The sequence below is a fragment of the Elephas maximus genome, chromosome 6 (genome assembly GCF_024166365.1).
Source record: "Elephas maximus indicus isolate mEleMax1 chromosome 6, mEleMax1 primary haplotype, whole genome shotgun sequence".
NCBI lineage: Eukaryota > Metazoa > Chordata > Mammalia > Proboscidea > Elephantidae > Elephas > Elephas maximus.
In genome coordinates, this window is record NC_064824.1 from 28,150,794 (window position 1) to 28,170,243 (window position 19,450).

The 19,450-nt window shown below is 39.7% G+C and overlaps 1 protein-coding gene across 8 annotated transcripts in view; it reads right to left on the bottom strand.

Moving 5' to 3' along the window:
• The window catches only part of NCKAP5 (NCK associated protein 5), a 1,220,442-nt gene that overhangs the window by 757,922 nt on the left and 443,070 nt on the right, over nucleotides 1-19,450 (bottom strand). For all 8 annotated transcript variants that reach the window (XM_049889199.1, XM_049889198.1, XM_049889195.1 and 5 more), the window contains one exon: nucleotides 3,982-4,055. In XM_049889199.1, the coding sequence (XP_049745156.1) occupies nucleotides 3,982-4,049 (68 nt within the window). In that variant the 5' untranslated portion in view covers nucleotides 4,050-4,055. The remainder of the gene's footprint in view (nucleotides 1-3,981; nucleotides 4,056-19,450) is intronic.

The window sequence follows — 19,450 nt, forward strand, 5'->3', positions numbered from 1 at the left end:
ATTCCCTTTCAGCATCAACTAGTATAGGGGTTGTCACTGGGTATGTTTATTTGCATCCCACCCAGACTTGTACTCAAGCCTTAGCCTAAGTTCTGGATTCTTCTTCAGATGAATTCACACAAGTTTTCCTCTTTAGAAAGGATTCATTGGTGTCAGAAAAGGCAGTTGAGCTAAATGACTGCTCATGGCTAGAGAGCTATATTTGAACTCCAGAAATTCCTTTGCAATTTGGGAGCTGAGAGAGAGATTAGAGATCTATTTCAGTAGAATACTAAACAGGACCCCAAAATAACCAGTTATCTTGAGAGTGATCATAACAATATATTTTTGTGTCACAGCAGATGGTTATGCTATAAGAAATGACTAAAATCTATTAAAGACTAGTAGCTCCCTCCATGAAAATGAGGGAAGACTTTTTTTTTAATTCCTCGTACCCAGTCCTCTACCATCATTTGTCTAATTCTTTCATCATTCAGCAAGCAGCAGTAAGAGCGTGCCTTGTGCCTGCCACGCTTTTGATTAATCATCAAAGATGGCGGCCATAAAGTAATGCTTACCACAATCATTGCTGGAAGATCTAAATATGCAGAATCTGTCTTTTCTCTTAAGTTAGCTCAAGAATAACTGGAAGGCCATCAGTTAATATTAGCAGTAATGACAAGTAGCCCACTCCATAAAAACTGCAGCAGCCACAAATCAAAGGCTTAATAAAATCAGAGAGGGAGTCTGTACTGATTTATGGGAACATTTGTTTAACTTCAGGCAATCCAGTTATGCTTGTATATAGGACATGCTATTCCCATGATCCTCTGCACATCATAGATTCCACCCTAACTCATGAGTAAAGCATTTAAGAAATTTAATCAAAACTAGAAAGAACTTCCCACACTGCTCACTGTCACTCACATATCCTTTACCAAAAACAATTTGGCCACCGTTGTAGTTTTGATATTGTAATAACCATCATAAAGCCTATCACTTTAAGTCAGTCAAGTCAGGATCTGTTTGCAAAATATAATCGAATGTAATTTCATGAGTCAATAAATAGTATATAAATCTGCTATTATTAGTTTTCATTTTCTTTTCAATACTACCCATTTCCATTTTCTCTCCAGTAGTTATTCTGACTATTCAAATGTCATTATTACCCACCACTGTTATTCAAATGGAGCTTTTTTATTAGGTTTTCTGACACTATATATTAGACTTCACTTCTTCGACAGCAATAATTTCATTTCTGAAGGAAAATGGAAGAGACTTACGTAAAATTCTGAGCTCTTAGTTTATGTTAAGTCCATGCCTGAAATGGGATTTTAATTTAATCATATCTGAGAAGACCAAAAGGTTTTTATTGAGCTACCTCAAGAAAGCAGTTTTTAAAAAACCCTTTTCCATGCTGAATTTTCGATTCAAAGATCCGATGAATCCATTATTCCTCTCCAATGATGTATATAAGATATATTTACTGACAAAATTCAACTCTAAATTTCTTTCGTCAGCTAGTATTCATTATTTTTCTGTATTTTTTTCTTGCAAGATGGGGTAAACAAAATATCCCCTGCAAATAGTTGAAATAAAATGTCACAATTCAGTTAAATAGTTTAAAAAACATACTTTCCAGGATATCCATGGAAAATGTATTTTAAAAGTCACATAACCATAAATATATCATTGTTGAGTTTATTAATATAATATACTGGTTCATAAACTAAAACTATATCAAAACCAGGTTATAGCTCCTCAAAACAAATCTAGTGAATACTGCTTCAAGTTATATAAAATTATGTGTCTGTTAGTGGCAAACACGTTTATAAAATTGAACACGCTTGTCAGATTCTACCAGTTTTTCTATGTGTATAAATAAACCAGAAAACTGTCTGCCATTTGGAAAAATAATATAATAGCATAAAATTTTAAAATATCTGGCACTCTACTCAAGAACTAGAATCCCCCCTGTGATGATGAATTTTAAGGTTATTTTAATCTGTCTCAGTGAGGCACAAAGAAGGGAGACATAGCCTGGCACAGAGAACAATGGGGATGGCTTTGGATAGGTTTTGGCAAAACAGCCAGAGAGTAAATATTTACAGAACGTATCTGCGTACAGGGAGCCCTGGTGGCATAGTGGTTAAGAGCTTGGCTCCCAACCAAAAGGTTGGCAGTTTGAATCTACCAGCCGCTCCTTGGAAACCCTGTGGGGCAGTTCTGCTCTGTCCTATAGGGTGGCTATGAACCGGAATAAACTCAACAGCAACGGGTTTTGTTTATCTGTATACAGGGTGAACACCGTCCTCAATGCTGCCAGGAGATACAAAAGAAATAAAGCACTTTAGGGGCTTACGAACCCATGGGAAAATAAAGCTAGTTATATGAAAAATTCTGGTATAATGTTAAGGCATCATATAAGTAAGCATTAGCATATTTATTTTGTATTAACAAGAGCTATAGGAATTTAGAAAAGGAGTTCAAATTCCATAGCAGCACCTATGAACATCATGACCACATGGACCCTGAAAAATCTAGATAATACATCACAATCATCTATTCAATTTCCAAGAAGCCCCAGAGAGAGAATGAGTGACTTGGGAATATGACTTCTTTTATAGTCACCTTTTTTTCTAATTACCTGCCCAAATGGACTTACATACCTTTTCTCACCTAGAATCAGAACGTACCATATTATTCTCTCATCGAATAAAAACAAATCACTGTAGACCTACCTATATAACACCACTCTTAAAATACGCCCCTTAGTATTAAGAGAGGAGTCCCTTGGTGGTGCAAATGATTAACACATTCGGCTGCTAACTATAAGGTCAGAAGCAGGGCTTCCAACCAATTCCTTCCAGTTGGAAACACTGCTAAGAATTTGCATTTCTACCCCAGATACACTGAATCTGAATCTACAGGTGATTCTTATATATAGTAAATTTTTCAGAACCACTGTTCTACTAGTGGTTCTCAGAATTGGTCCCTAATCAGCAGCATTGGCACCTCCTGGCTTACTGACAGAGTGGGGTGCCTCTGAGCACTTACTGGCAGAGCTAAAGAACTTTTTAATACTTTCCCGAGCAGGGCAGAGACCAGGCAGAGGGGCCAAGGGGCCATGGGCCAGAGAGAGGCCTGCCTATGGACATGGCTGAGAAGAGGCTGTCCTGATGCACACGGACCTTCCTCCAGAGCCAACAGAGAGAAAAAGCCTTCCCCACAAGCCAGCGCTCTGAGTTCAGACTTCTAGCCTACTAAACTGTGAGAAAATACATTTCTGTTTGTTAAAGCCACCCACTTGTGGTATTTCTGTTATAGCAGCACTAGATACCTAAGACAGAATTTGGAAAGAACTGCTTCAAACCCCTGGTTTGAAGTTTGAGTCTATCCAGAGATGCCTTGAAGAAAGGCCTGGTGATCTCCTTCCAAAAAAAATCACTCTGGAAAACCCTATGGAGCACAGCTTCGTTCTAACACACATGGAGATGCCATGAGTTGGAGACGGCATGAGAGCACTGTTAATTTTCTTCTTAATATTAAGATAAACACAAAGCTTAAGCAGACGTTTTATACGTTTTAATTAGAGGAAGAATCAAATAATCACTAAACTGGCAAGGGTCAGAGAATTTGAATTCTAGTTTCCACAGCATTACAACCTTGCCATGTGGCCTTGGGCAAATTAATTTCTTGACCTTGCTAAATTTCACAATTTCCACCATAATTCGCTATGAGTCAGAATTGACTAGAAGGCAATGGGTTCCAGCTCTGAGTATGCCCATAATTCAAGGACAACTTTTAGCACTGTTGCTCCACTTTCATCCAAGGAATGGTATTCTCTAGGTAGCCTCTGGTGACTTCTGCATCCCAACATGTCTCTTGCACCAAGTGGAAGAAGGAGCCTTTTTCCAACTCCCTGCCTCCATAATCAAGATAAAACTTAGAAAGACCACTGCCAGAGGAAACAAATGAGGTAAGGATATAAATTTAACTCACCTCCAGAGGCTTCTGTGCTGCTCCTCCAGTTGAGTTAACAGATGCTCCAGGTATTTATTGGAATCCATGTACTCCTGCACGGACAAAGACAAAGCAAACCTCATTAGAGGAGTCACCACCACTCTCAGAGTCTCTCCTTATCTCCAGAAGGAAGGTTTTTGACAAGATAATCCCTTGGGTCCCTTCCAGTTCTGGAAGCCTCTGTTCTGTGACCAGTATGCTTAGTCATTTGGAATGAATAATATTTCCCCCACATCCTGTGATCACTCTATAAAGAAAGCACTGAAGAGAACTGGAATTCTACAGATTCAGCAAAAAACTCCTCAATTTACATACAAAAAAGCCTTAATGTCATGTCACATAGCCATCTACATCGGGGTCCATGTCCTACTGTCTAAAGGAGCCAATGTAGTTGTTAACCTAAGAAAAATCAGAATAAAGTGGAAAATACAGGTCTTCACTGGTCATTTGAGAGTCACTTTCTAGCCAAAACGCTGTTTTTAAATAATATGGGGATGTTTTAAGTATGCACGGAGCCCTGGTGGCACAGTGGTTAAGAGCTCAGGCTGCTAACCAAAAGGTCAACAGTTTGAATCCACTGGGCATATTAAAACCAAAGCAGGAATCTCTGTTCTTGCAGGAAGTTGCAACAGTCTGTTATTATGGGATTACACACCCTGATCAAGGCTGAAATATGATTTAGAGCACTTGAAATCATCAAAGGCATTAATTCTCAAATACATTCAGCCAATTTTTTTTTTCAAAGACACTATTCTAAACTGGAGTCCCCAGGTGGCACAAATAGTTAAGCGCTCGACTATAGCTGGCAGTTCAAACCCAGCCAGAGATGCCTTAGAAGACAGGCCTGGCAATCTGCTTTCAAAAGGTCACAGCCTTGAAAACCTTATGGAGCATGGGGTCGCCAGGAGTCTGAACGGACTCCCTGGTAACTAACAACAACAACAATCCCGAACTACAAATGCATTAATTTCATACTCATTCATCCATCCTTTATGCAGCAATAATCTTTCAAACATCTATTATATGCCCAGTGCTGTTCTACCTGTTGGTAGATACAGTTTGCTGTTCTAAGGCAGAAAAAGCCCCTGCCCCTTAGTAGCTTCCATCCTGTAGGGGAAGACTTACAATAAACAAGAAAATAAGTAAATGGACAAACTGATTTGAGATCAGATGCATCTGGGAAGGAAATAAACAGTGAAAAGAAAGTCTTTTAATAGGGAGGGGCAGGTACTTTAGATAAAGTGGTCAGAAGAGGACTCTTTGAGCAAATGGTATTTGAACTAAGACCTGGAAGAGAAGAAAATGGCAACCACGTAGAGAAAAGGGAGAAGGGCAATTTGGGCAGAGGAAACCACATATGCAAAGGTCCTGAGGTGGGGGTTTGAGGAACAGAAAGGAAGTCATGGGGTTGGGAGCAAAGGGGTTGGTGGGAGGGTATAGTCTAAAATTAAGTTGGAGAGGAAGATAGGGATTAAATCATATACAAGCCCTGAAATGCAGCTTGGACAAAAATAATAATAATAGCCTTTTATTTTATTCATTCTGCTTGGCCCAAGTCAGATGTTGCTGAATGGTGTACTGATTAAAAATACAATCTTTGGGTTAGAGAGATTTAGGTTCAAATCCTGGTTTTGATACTTACTAGCTATGTTCCCCTGAGCAAGTTATTTAATCTCTTTAAGCCTTAATTTCTTCATCTTTACCAGAGGGATAAATAACACTTACTTTATAGAGATGTTGTAAGGATTAAATAAAATAGTGTAAAGCATATATCATAGTATCTGCCAATATGGGACTGAGGCCAATTAGTGAACATAGTCTTTATACTGGAGCCCTGTTTGCACAGTGGTTAAGAGCTATGACTGCTAACCAAAAGGCTGGCAGTTCGAATCCACCAGCCACTTCTTGGAAATCCAACGGGGGCAGTTCTACTCTGTAGGGTCACTATGAGTTGGAATCGACTTGATGGCAACAGGTTTTTAGCCTTTTTTATAGAGTTTTATACACCTCTTCTCAAAGGCAAATCACCTACAAAGTGAAGGTAATGTCCATTTTCTCTTCTATTACCAAACTTTAAGATTTCTAAGTGTATGTATGGCTCTTAGGTTTAGTTGCTTAACTATTAAAACAGGCAGTTAGGCAGAGATTAATAAGAATATAGACTTTTCAGCCATTCAATGTAGGTGTCACTGGATTGTGGCTTAAAAGTGATTTCAAATAACGATACTGGCCACTTTCATTTGAAATACCCTTATCCAATTTCCCATAAAAATAACTATGATGACAAATATTAAACCCTTTAATAATGAGAAACTAACAATATTTTTGGATTTTACACATATCGTTCTCCCTAACACTCCTGTTTCTAAGAAGCAATATATTTTCCTTATGCAGTTTGGTATTGCCTAGACACCACCCCCTCCCCAAACACACGCATCCACATCTGCGCTGTGAGGCTAGTGGTAATGAACTGAGAATAACAGTATGAAGCTTTTTTTTTTTTTTTTTTTTTACGTATACCTTCTGTTAAATGAAACCATTTTCCCTACCTAAAAGAACTTAGGAATTACCCTCATACATCTCTCACTTCTAGCCCCTGAATTGGAGAAATTAGATAACTAGTGAGAAATTTCTAGACTGTTCCGTAAAAGTGAAATAGGAGTTTTCCACTGGGAGCCATTTTTCTCCATTCATTTAGAGATTCCAACTCAAGAAAAAAAATGGAGAGGGGGCTGGTAATAGGCTGGCAGTGGTGCACAACTGAACTACAGACACACAAGTTCAATGCTGTAGGCTCAGTGGCTGTAACAAGAGTGTTGGTAGCAATGCATGCTAGGTGTTGCTACTGTGTTCCTATTGTTCCAAAATTACCAACACACAGGTAGGAAGAAAGGGTATGGCGAGATTTCACCTTAGTATAGCCACGGTCCCTAAATTGCTTGAAAGACACTTTATGTTGGGAGAGCTTAGAGAAAAGATTTCTATAAATACAAAATGGACAGAAAGTTGAGTCCACATTCTCTGTTGGCACTCCTAGGATCTGGATAGATCATTTCAGAATGAGTAACTAAAAATAATATAATATGGAACCCATGAAAATGTATTATAGGAGAAGGGAAAGAGAGAAATCACCACAGCCTCAGAGGAGGGTCTGACTCTGAAAATGACTTACTGGAGAAATGTGAAACAATGTTATACCAAGCCTTGGAATGTTTGGAGTCCATGCATAGCACAAATAGTTAAGTGCTTGGCTGCTAACAGAAAGGTAGGAGGTTGAGTCCAACCAGAGGCACCTGGAAGAAAGGCCTGGCAACCTACTTCCGAAAAATCAGCCATTGAAAACCCTATGGAGCACAGTTCTACTCAGACACATGGGGTTACCATGAGTTGGAATTGACTCATTGGCAACTGTTTTTTTGTTTATTTGTTTGTTTTGGCATGTTTGGTCGTATCCAGGCAGACATGGTCACTCTGAAACATGAGCGAAAAGCCTTTTTTTAAAAAAGAAGCTAAGATGAAATTACAGAAAAATTAGATTTAAAAAGATAACAGGGTGAGTTGCAAGGATAATAAAATGAAATAAAAAGGAAGCAGGCTGATATAAGAAGTTTGAGGAAAACTAAAATGCAGTAGCAGAATTAAAACCTGTTGGTCCCTACATTTTGATGTCTACTATGGGGTAGCTCTCCCGAACATGAAATGATGCTTTTAGAGAATGAGTAATTGAAACTATAATTGCTGGCCAAATCTCAAGCATTTGTCTGGAAATGATTTTGGAAAAAACAGATTTTGGTGTATGGGCATGGACTTGGTCACACTGATGAAAGTTTACTTCTCAGTATCTCACCTGGAAATAAATCAAATTTCCCAACCTAGGCCAGTTACTTAAAACTCACCTTCTCCCTTTTCAGTAGTATAATTCAGTTAGTGTATGAAGGCTACGCCTGCTATAACCAAGAAAACCCCCCACAATATCCACATTTTTCTTTCTGTCAATATTCACTATTTGTAATGCATTCTGTATGAAAATTATCAATTTTATAGGCCAGCCTGTACATCCTATGTTACTTAGGACAAATATAGATATAAACTTGAACGTCCTATTCTGCTGGTCTTTCTTATAATTATAAAACCCACTTCAGTTAGAAGAATTGACAATGAAACACACACACAGACCCATGGAGGACAAACTTAGTGATCTGTGACTACATAAAAAAATTAAGGGAAAAACATGAAAATGAACAAATGTAGATATTTAAAAAAAAAATGGAGATTTGTCTAGCAATTATAGTTTAAGTATTTGAAAAGAACTGAAATGTAAACAATAATCAACAGGATAATTAAAGGAAAGTTTCAGAATAGAATAGGAAAATAAAAGGGACTTCTGCACATCAAAAAGTCCCATCACATTCTAGGTGGAATAAATAGAAAACTATTCACACATCCACTGGCACAGGAATAAAAACAGCAAGGAAAACGGCAGCAATCAGCCATACAGACCAACATGTTTCCTGCAAAGGAGCAAAAAAGGCTGGCTCCATGGCTTTCAGCCACCCCAAATGCCCAGTGAAGTTAAATCTGTACAAAAACCTTTGAGTCTTAACCCAGAAATCATATTCCCAATCAAGTACTGGCTGTATATTGAAGCAACAGAAAGACATCCTCAGGTATTCATTGATTCAGGAAATACAGCACCTACTTCTTTCATTAAAAGGAGCCCTGGTGGCACAGTGGTTAAGAACTCGGCTGCTAACCAAAAGGTTGGCAGTTCGAATCCACCAGCTACTCCTATGTTGTTGTGGCCACTGTATCAGTACATCTCATTGAGAGTCTTCCTCTTTTTCACTGACCTTCACTTTACCAAGCATGATGTCCTTTTCCAGGGACTGGTCTCTCCTGATAACATGTCCAAAGTACTTGAGACGAAGTCTCGCCATCCTCGCTGCTAAGGACCATTCTAGCCATACTTACTCCAAGACAGATTTGTTTGTTCTTCTGGCCCCAAAACCAATTGCCGTTGAGTCGATTCCGACTCACAGTGACCCTACAGTACACAGCAGAACTGCCCCATCGGGTTTCCAAGGCTGTAAATCCTTACGCAAGCAGACTACCACATATTTCTCCCCTGGAGCAGCCATGGTATATTCAGTATTCTTCATCAACATGATAATTCAAAGGCATCAATTCTTTCTCAGCCTTCCTTATTCATTATCCAACTTTCACATGCATATAAGGCAATTGAAAATACCATGGTTTTGGTCAGGTGCACCTTAGTCCTCAAGATGACGTCTTCGTTTTTTAACACTCTAGTGGTTTACAGCAGATTTACCCAATGCAGTACTTCATTTCATTTCTTGGTTGCTGCTTCCATGGGTGCTGATTGTGGATCCACGTAAAATGAAATCCTTGATGACTGCAATCTCTTCTCCATTTATCATGATGTTGCTCATTGGTCCAGTTGTGAGGATTTTTTTTTCTTTATGTTGAGGTGCAATCCATACTGAAGACCTTAGCGTTTGATCTTCATCAGTAAGTGCTTCAAGTCCTCTTCACTTTCAGCAAGCAAGGTTTTGTCATCTGCATAACGCAGGTTGTTATTGAGTCTTCCGCCAATCCTGATGCCGTGCTCTTCTTCATATAGTCAAGCTTCTCAGATTGTTTGATCAGCATGCAAATTGCGTAGGTATGGTGAAAAGATATAACCCTGACACACACCTTTCCTGACTTTAAACCATGCAGTATACCCTTCTTCTGTTCAAAAGACTGCCTCTTGGTCTTGTACAGGTTCCACAGGAGCACCATGAAGTGTTCTGGAATTCCTATTCTTTGCAAAGTTATCCATAATTTGCTATGACCCACACAGCCAAGTGCCTCTGCACAGGCAATAAAACACAGGTAAACATCTTTCTGGTATTCTCTGCTTCCAGCCAAAATCCATTTGACACTGGCAAAGACATCCCTCGTTCCACACCCTCCTCAGATTCCAGCTTGAATCCCAGACAGTAAAAAAAAAAAAAAAAATGAAGTAAAAGGATACAAAAATCTCTCTCTGTAGATGGAAACGTTTTTTACTTGACCATCAGAAAAACATAAGTACGATGGTGTTTTCTGCCTACATTTATGCAGTTTTGGGAAAGCACTTAGGTAGTATATGGCATGAAGTTTAGAACATCCAAGTGTCTTTGATCCTGAAATTTCATGTCTAGGAATCCTGTGGAAATAATCAGTTGTCTATTTAATGGACACTTAATGATGTCCATTCAAACATTATTTATAGTAATGTGAAAAAGGTATATCTTAATTTCTAAATATATAGGTATGGTTAATATAAAGCATCCTATATATGAAGAAATATTATATAATTCCTAGGAAACATATTTGTAAAGAACATATAATAAAATGGAAAACTGTCAGAGTATGATATGAAGAGAAAGAAGTAGGATTTATATCTGTGTTATCCCTTTTACCACAATTTAGAAAATACATATAAAGGATTAAAAGAAAATAAAGCAAAAAATATGTTAGTATTATGGATTACTTTAATTTTCTTCTCTATATGTTTCTTTCTATAGTTTTAAAATACTTTATGCTCACTATATAAACTTAAAGAGTGAAAATTATTTAGAAAAAAATACAGCCCCAGAAAATAATGTTCACAAAAGATTTGATTATAATTAAATCTGAGAAAGCTAGATCTTCAAATCACCTTGAAATTACTTCCTTCGTATTATTCTAAAGGTAAGCTGGATATTTGAAACAATGACCCCCTTTTTGACTTGCCCTTGTCAGCATATGTTCTGATAAAAGCATTCACTAAAGTTAGGACTGGGAGAAGCACCAAGTTACAGAAGACATATTTGTATAATCTGTCTTAAAAATTTTTACAAAGGTGCAGTATTGAAAAGACATCTATCTGTTCTTTGGCTAAAACTTACACAAATTAGAATCATTTTGGAGATACATTTCAGGAAATTTGCCTTTCATTTCTTTTAATGCGTATCTTTCAGGGCAATTAGTATGAAACGTTCAAACTCTATGGGGCAGTTCTACTCTGTCCTATAGGGTTGCTATGAGTTGGAATCAACTCAACGGCAGTGGGTTTGGTTTTTTTTTTTTTAAAGAGATTAGAGGCGTATAGATACGCTGAACATTGCGGACCTGTGTAGCATAAGCCTATTTAATGTGAACCTCCCCTTGTCTGAAGTAGGCCAGTTCTGAGAAAGGCTTATTAGAAATGAATTCTAAGAGTGTGAAGATCTTATGTATCATTCTGTTTAAGTGGAGTTGAAAATATACTATATCCAAGTTTGCAGAGATCCAATATCCTCCCCTCCCCACCACAATCTCTATATTATAATCAGCATAATTTATGGTGGAACTCGTGAAATGCTGTCAGCAATTTTGCCACTAATGATGTAGGATTCCCAATGCACCTTTGGGCAACAAAGCACCAAGGAGAAAGCCAGCTGTTCAAACCAACGAGAATATCATCAGACAGAGGAATTTCTACAATTAGGAAATGACTAACAACCATAACAAGTGTTGCTACACTCAAAAATTAGTTTCTTGTCTTATGAAAAGGTGCATCAGCATGGTGAATGAAAGAGACTACAGCAGTGCATACCTGCTTTGGGAATTACACAGACGAGGTAATGGATAGAACACTGTCTCATAGTTGGCAACACAGAAATTCTTCCAATGAAACATTTTTAAGTGTTAAACCACCACAAACAAAGCAATTCAGGAGTCCTGACTTTTAAAAGATGCCATCAAGTCGATGCCATAATGACAGAACAAAACTCTTCCCTCAGTCCTGCATCATGATGGGTTGGGGATCAGACCATTGTGATCCATAGGGTTTTCATTGGTTGATTTTTCAAAGTAGACCATCAGGCCTTTTTTACTGGTTTATCTTAGTCTGGAAGCTCTGCTGAAACCTATTCAGCAACATACAAGCCTCCACTGACACACGGGTGGTGGCAGGAATTGAACCTAGGCTCCTGCACGGAAAGTGAGAATTCTACCACTGAACCAACACTGCCCCGGTTATATTGCCGTTAGCCTTCTCCATTCCCTTTTCCAACTTTCTCTCATTCACTCTTCAAACAGCAAAAAACCTTCCTTCTACTGCAAACTCTTCAGTGGAACTGCTGCATTACAGCCACAAATGGTCTTCAAAAGGCCAGATCTCATGATAATGCTTGGCCTAACCAGTTTCTGCAACGCTTGGTATAACCATTTCTTTCTGTCTCTCCCCCTTGAAAGTGTTCTTATGTCTCTATCACTCCAAGAACCTCCTCTTAAACTCTTCCCTTCTTCCCACTCCTTCTTCCTGCTCCTTATGTGTCAGAGTAAGGTTCTGTTCTTGGTCTTCTTTCCCTTCCTTCCGGGCAATTCCATCAGGTGCTATGGCTTGAAGAACAACCAATAATCTAGAGACTCCCAGATATTTATCTCCAAACTAGATCACTCTCATCTCACTATTGAGGGCCAATCCTATGTATCTGGCTATTTGCCAAATGGTCTCCTTGAATGTGCTACAAGATCCTCAAAGTGTGTCTTACTTAGTTTTTTGTTTCTTTTTTTTATACTCTAACACCTAGCATAGCACCTGGCATGTTGTAAGTACTCAACAAAGGTGAGATAGGTAGATGGTAGGTAGATAGGTAGGTAGGTAGATGGTTGGTAGGTAGGTAGGTAGGTAGATAGATAAGCTAGATGTTGTCAGCTTCATAACAAGAGAATTTAAAATTATTAGAGTATTAGTCTGGTCTTCCAGAATTATGTTTTAACTGGAAAGGCTATAACAATTATAGACATTAGGCTATTTTCCAAAATTACTGTATACTTATGCATTTACTATATTAGTGCAAACCGGGAATAGGATCCCAAAGATAACCTACTGATCATTTTGTCAAATCATCAGTGTGCTCTTCTGATTTTATAATCCTGAAGAAAATTTAGGTATATTGCTCACCTATGTCATGTAAGTCATATAGACTGTCAAAGATTTCAACACAGCACAGAAAGTCACAACCAAAGTCCTCAATCAAATAAAGGGGTAACTGATAGCAAACCCAACAGAGTAAAATCATATACCTCTATGAAACTATGAATCTGTCATATATGACACTTTAATACAAATTAAAAGTGGTAGAGTATAGACATATAGTACACTTGGCCACTGAAAACTTTTGTTGCCTGCTTTTTGGTAGCAAGACAGTATACTAATAACAATTAACCTATGAGTACAGCTTAGCATATACATAGAGTAAAATACATCTCATCAATTTTGTTGGAGACTACTAAGCTGTCCCCCAGCATATATTTTCCCTTATTCCTTTTAAAAGCAATCCATTCTCCACTCCAGTTTTAGCTGGATACATGACTCATGGTCTAGAGATTGTGTTTCCCAGTCTCCTGTGTGGCTACACTTGAACATATAGCTGAGTTAAGCCAATAAGATGTGAACCTAAATGGTATGTGCAATATCCAGGGTATCTCCAACCTGAAGACAAGCTCCTTCCTCTGGCTGGGAAGGGCAACAACTCTAGCAGCAACCTTCAGCCTAGAGACGGAAGCCACATGTTCAGTATGGCAAAAGTTATTCTCTTAGAGCACTCTGTTCACCTACCCTAATCTTTCTGCCTCCCTTTGTCGTCTTACATGAAAAAGAAATAAATTTCTATCTTATTCAAGCCATTGTATTTTAGGGTGATCTGGTTACGGCAGCTTAGCCTATACTGTAAATTATACAATAAATATTAGTCATTTCCTTTAAAAGTTATCATGGCAAATAGACAAAAGTAAAATACTAAGCAGTCAACTTAACATCTCTAGTTTACTTAAATGATTGATGGAGAGACTGGTCGTTATAGTTTTCCAAAGCACTTAGATATCTATTCTCATTTGATCTTCACAACATTTTTGAACCACGTCCACCATTTCATATTAGAAAACTAAGACTCAGATTATGGTTAAGTGGATTGGTTAAGGTCAAACATTGACAGGTTTAAGAAAGGAAATAAGGTTTCCTATCTCCAGTTCATAGGTCCCCGGACAGCACAAACAGTTAACCCCCAACTACTAACTGAAAGATTGGTGGTTCAAATCTATCCAACAGTACCATGGAAGGAAGGCCTAGTGATCTCCTTCCACAAAGATTACAGCCAAGAAAAGCCTATGGTGCTCAGTTCTACTGTGTAACAGATAGGGTCACAATGTGCAGTGCAATGAGTTTCCTTTTTTTTTAATTTTTATTGTGCTTTAAGTGAAAGTTTACAAGTCAAGTTGGCCTTTCATACAAAAATTTATATACACCTTGCTATATACTCCTAGCTGCTCTCCCTCTAATGAGACAGCATACTTCTTCTCTCCACCTTCTATTTCCGTGTCCATTCAGCCAGCTTCTGTCCCACTCTGCCTTCTCATCTCCCCTCCAGACAGGAGCTGCCCACACAGTCTCATGTGTCTACTTTATCCAAGAAGCCCACTCCTCACCAGTATCATTTTCTGTCTTATAGTCCAGTCCAATCCCTGTCTGAAGAGTTGGCTTAGGGAATGGTTCTTGTCCTGGGCTAGAGTTTCCCTTCTATATGGCCTTTCCAGCCCTGAGTTTGTAATTCTCCCAAAATGAGTGGTCAGGTCACAATCTTGCAAATGATTGGTCTGTTTACTATCCACATGAGTGGCTTGCAGGGATTGGTCAGTTTACTAAAAACCATATAAGTGGTTTATAATCCACCCAGTAGGATTGAGTGGCTAGCAGTCCACCTAGGGAACTGGTAGGTTTAGGATCCTGCTGGCAGGGCCAGACCCTGAGACTGACAAGGAGCTTCTTTACATAAGGGGCCAATCTCAAAGAGGTTTTTGGGGACCTCATTCATGATCATCAAGGTCATAGAGCTGAGTGTGTGCCCTCTGGACCTGGGGTCCCTCTGCTAAGAACCTCCTAGACCCAAATAAAAGAGCTATAATGCTGAATAAGGGCTGTAACACTGAAGACAGAGAGAGACAGCGGGTTTGTTGGCCCATGGAGCTAGAGGGCTACAGCCAGAGAGAGGAGCGAGGCACACACTGGGCAGCAGGTGGTCACCAACAGAGTTGGACACCTTTGTGCAGCGGTTGCTTGTGGAGACTCTGAAGGTCCTGGGTATGTGTGTTGGGGTGGGGGAGCATCCTATAGCTGGAAGAGCTGGCGACTCCAGACCCAGTGAGGCCCAGTGGCCAAGCAGAGCATGGCAGGAGCTGAGGGAGCCTTGGCTGCCTGGTGCCTGAAGGACCGGGTAGTGTGGCCTAGGTACCATGGCAGGAGCCAGAGGCACCTGTGACATGAAAACAGCATCTGATCTGAACTAGGGCGTGCCTATTGAGTAACATAAGTATGGGCATGGGTTATTTGAGGGAAGGGTGAGTGGTTAACCCTCTGAGACGTGAGCGTTTTCTCTCCTACAAAGTGGGGGTTATGTGTAGAAGGACGGGACTAGTTCACTGTAAGTAATCTGTTCCTGTTGTTTACTGTTTGCTTTCTACAATAATGATAATCACTTTCACTTTGCAACACTGTGTACATGTCTGGTGTATGCAGCTCCATCATCCTGGATGAATGTAGCACCCAGGAGCAGTTGATACCACTGGCAGAGCCCTCATTCCTAGCAGTCTTAATGCTGCTGAGAAGCTGGTGCCACAGTCTGTCTGCATGTGCGATGCAGACGCTATGAGTTAGAATTGACTGGACGACAATGGATTTTTTTTTTTTTTTAATATCCCAGTCTGGCGCATGTTCCACTGCCCCAGACCAAACTGAAGCACAGAAGCCCCTCCCCACAGCTAACTACCCTCGAAGGAGACTCTGCATTGGTGAGATGAAGACTAGAGGCAGAACACCCCCTCCCCAATTTGGGAGTATCTGGCTCTACGCAAAGCCGTGCAATAAAATCAGGAAATAATCTTCCAAGTTCATGTTAAATGTATGTCTAAGTCTGGCTTCTCCCATTAACCTTTAATTCTCCTGTACCCGTTCAATGAAGGTACGGGAAGAAATTAACCTGTACTCTCACTTTCAACACTCTATTCTAATGAATGAAAAAAAAAATGCAAACTCAAGTAAATACGTTTTAATTATATCAAATTTGACAAAGATACTATTAGTTACTTAGTCTTTCTTAAGTAAAATACATAATCAAGACTTTTACTTGGTTTTTAAGTAAAAAAGTTTTGTGTTCTTTCTTAAATATTGCTTTGATAACATTTGGGAGATAGGTATATATTGGTCAAATGAAGGAATTCAGTTAGGTGGAAAAAATAACTCTACTTATTTTAAGTAATTTATTTATTTTTGCCTGAAGTGGAAATGGAAAAAAAAATCAATCCTAAAGTTCTAAAAGTCAGTAACATATCATTTGTCAGCATGGCAGTGGATTGTATATATATATGTGTGGGTGTATATATATATATAAAATCAATCACCATAAAAATATAAATGATATGGTTACCAGAGTTCTCATTTCAACCTCTATTCTTGCTTTTTGATGGAGAAACACTGATAGAGCCTTATATAAGTTGAAAGCCTCAATTAGGTCCCCACCCCACTCTAAGTAGACAAGTTTGGACACGGAAAGTTCAAGGACTAAAACCAAATTCCTGTACACCCAAACACAGCAGGAATTGGCCAATGGATCCGTTATAACAATATACTGTGCTTTTCTACATTTCCCTTCACCACCCAAATATTGCTTCCTGAGCCTACTATTACCAACGGTCTTCAAAATCTGACCACTTGTTATGTTTAAATTTGATCTTCTATTACTTCCCAGAGATGTCTTGGGACTCTAGTGAGACTAGGCTCCTTGATTTTCCTGAACAGGCCAAAGTATGAACTCTTTGTAAGACCTTATTGCCATCAAGTTGATTTTGACTCATAGCGATCCTATAGGATAGGGCTTCCAAGGCTGTAATCTTTACAGAAGCAGACTGCCACATCTTTCCCTTCTGGAGCAGTGGGTTCGAACCACTGACCTTTCTGTTAGCAGCTGAGCTGTTAACCACTGCATCACGAGGGCTCCTCCTGAACCTACCTCAGAACTTACAAATAATAGGTGCCCAAGGAAAAAAAAAAAAAAAAAGAGGTATGTTACCAACAATGCTACCTACAGTTAGAATCACTGCCTTAAGGCACTTCTAGAAACCAGTGCGCTTTAACTGGGTTACAGCATCATTTGAGGATGATATACTATGTGCCCATACTAGTGGTTCTCAAATTTGTTCATCTTTTATCACCTGAAGTGCTGGTTAAAACACAGATTGCTGGGCCCTAACTTCAAAGAGCCTAAGTAAGTCTGGGATGGAACCTGAGAATTTGCATTCTTAGAGTCATCATTTGGGGACAACTCTTTGAGGATCCCTGGCTTATATCTTCAGGGATTGCCTTCCACTGTCCTCTTTAAAAATATTCGTAAGACATAGTGAAAATAAGAACAAATTCAATTATTCAACAAACACTTTCCAAATATGCTCAGTCTTCCAGGTCTAGGGGATACAGCCATAAACAACATAGGCACAAGTCCTTGCCTTCGTGGAGGTTATATTTTTGTGAAGGAGACAGACAATAAACAGAAGTAAATGGACGTAAGTGTTAGCTGAAAAAATGGGAAAGGAAGGGCTGAAGCAGAGGGGTAGGGTTAACAGACTGATGGATGAAGACTACACTGAAGATACAACATTTGAGCAAAGACCTAAAGAAAATACAGGAGCTAGCCCATGTGAGTATCTTGGGGGCATCCTCCTAGGCAGAAAGAAGAACAAGCATAAAGACTTTGAGGGGTACTCCAGGAAAAGCAAGGAGGCGGATGGCCAGTGTGGCTAGAACGGGATGAGAGGAGGTCACAGAGGCAGCAGGTGGCCAGATCCTAAGGACCTCACTTTCACTTTGTCTTTCGCTCTCAGTGAAGTAGGGAGCAGTTGCAGTGGGGTTTGATTTCAAGAGTGAAACAATCTTATTTAAGGTTTGAAGGGACCCCTCTAGCTGCTGTTCAAGATGGATTGGGAGGCTGTCGTTAGTTTCTGTTGAGCTGATTCCAGTTCATGCGGGTTGGGGACAAAAGAAGGGAGGTCTGCTGGAGGGTACGGCAGTCATCAAAAAAGGAGATGATAATCCCCTGGATTAGGGAGGTCGTGATGGTAACCATAAGTGGTTGGATTCAAGATATGTTTTGAAGATGAACATGACAGGACTTGCTGATAGACTGAATGTATGGTATGAGGAAGTAAAGAAGAATCAAAGGTACTTGGTGTCACGGATTGAATTGTGTCCCCCCAAAATATGTGTCAACTTGGTTAGGCCATGATTCCCAGTATTGTGTCATTGTTCACCATTTTTGTCATCTGATGTGATTTTCCTATGTGTTGTAAATCCTACCTCTATGATGTTAATGAGGCAGGATTAAAGGCAGTTATGTTAATGAGGCAGGACTCAGTCTACAAGATTAGGTTGTGTCTTAAGCCAATCTCATTTGAGATATAAAAGAGAGAAGTAAGCAGAGAAACGTGGGGACCTCAGACCACCAAGAAAGCAGCCAGAGAGCAGAGGGCATCCTTTGGACCCGGGGTTTCTGCACAGAGAAGCTCCTAGACAAAGGGAAGATTGATGATAAGGACTTTTCTCCAGAGCCAACAGAGAAAGAAAGTCTTCCCCCTTCCCCTGGAGCTGGTGCCCTGAATTTGGATGTCTAGCCTCTTAGACTATGAGAGAATAAATCTCTGTTTGTTAAAACCATCCACTTGTAGTATTTCTGTTATGACAGCACTAGCTGACTAAGACACTTGGGTTTTCACCATAAACAACTGGATAATGTGACCTTTACTTACAGAGGGAAGACTATGGAAGGAGCACATTTATGGAAGGGGTGTTAAATAAATTTCTTTCCTTTGGCAAGTTCAGTTTGAGATGCATATTACATATGGAAGGAGTCCCTGGGTGGCGCAAACAGTTAAGCGCTCAACTGCTAGCTGAAAAGTTGGCAGTTCGAGCCCACCCAGAGACACCTTGGAAGACAGACCTGGCAATTTGCTTCTGAAAGGTCATAGCACTGCAAGCCCTATGAACCGGATCCAGTGCCGTTGAGTCGATTCCAACTTATAGCGACCCTATAGGACAGAGTAGGACTGCCCCATAGAGTTTCCAGGGAGTACCTGGCGGATTCGAACTGCCGACCCTTTGGTTAGCAGCCGCAGCACTTAACTACTATGTCACCAGGGTTTCCAGAAAGCCCTATAGAGCACAGCTATACTCTGCTCACAGGGGTCACCATGAGTCAGAATCAACTTGACAACAGCTAACAACATTGCGTATGGATGAGGAGATGTCAACAACGAGGCAGTTAGTACTCAGGAAGGAGGTCTAACAGACATGAATCTGGGATTCCACAACGCACACTGGTAGTACTTGGAG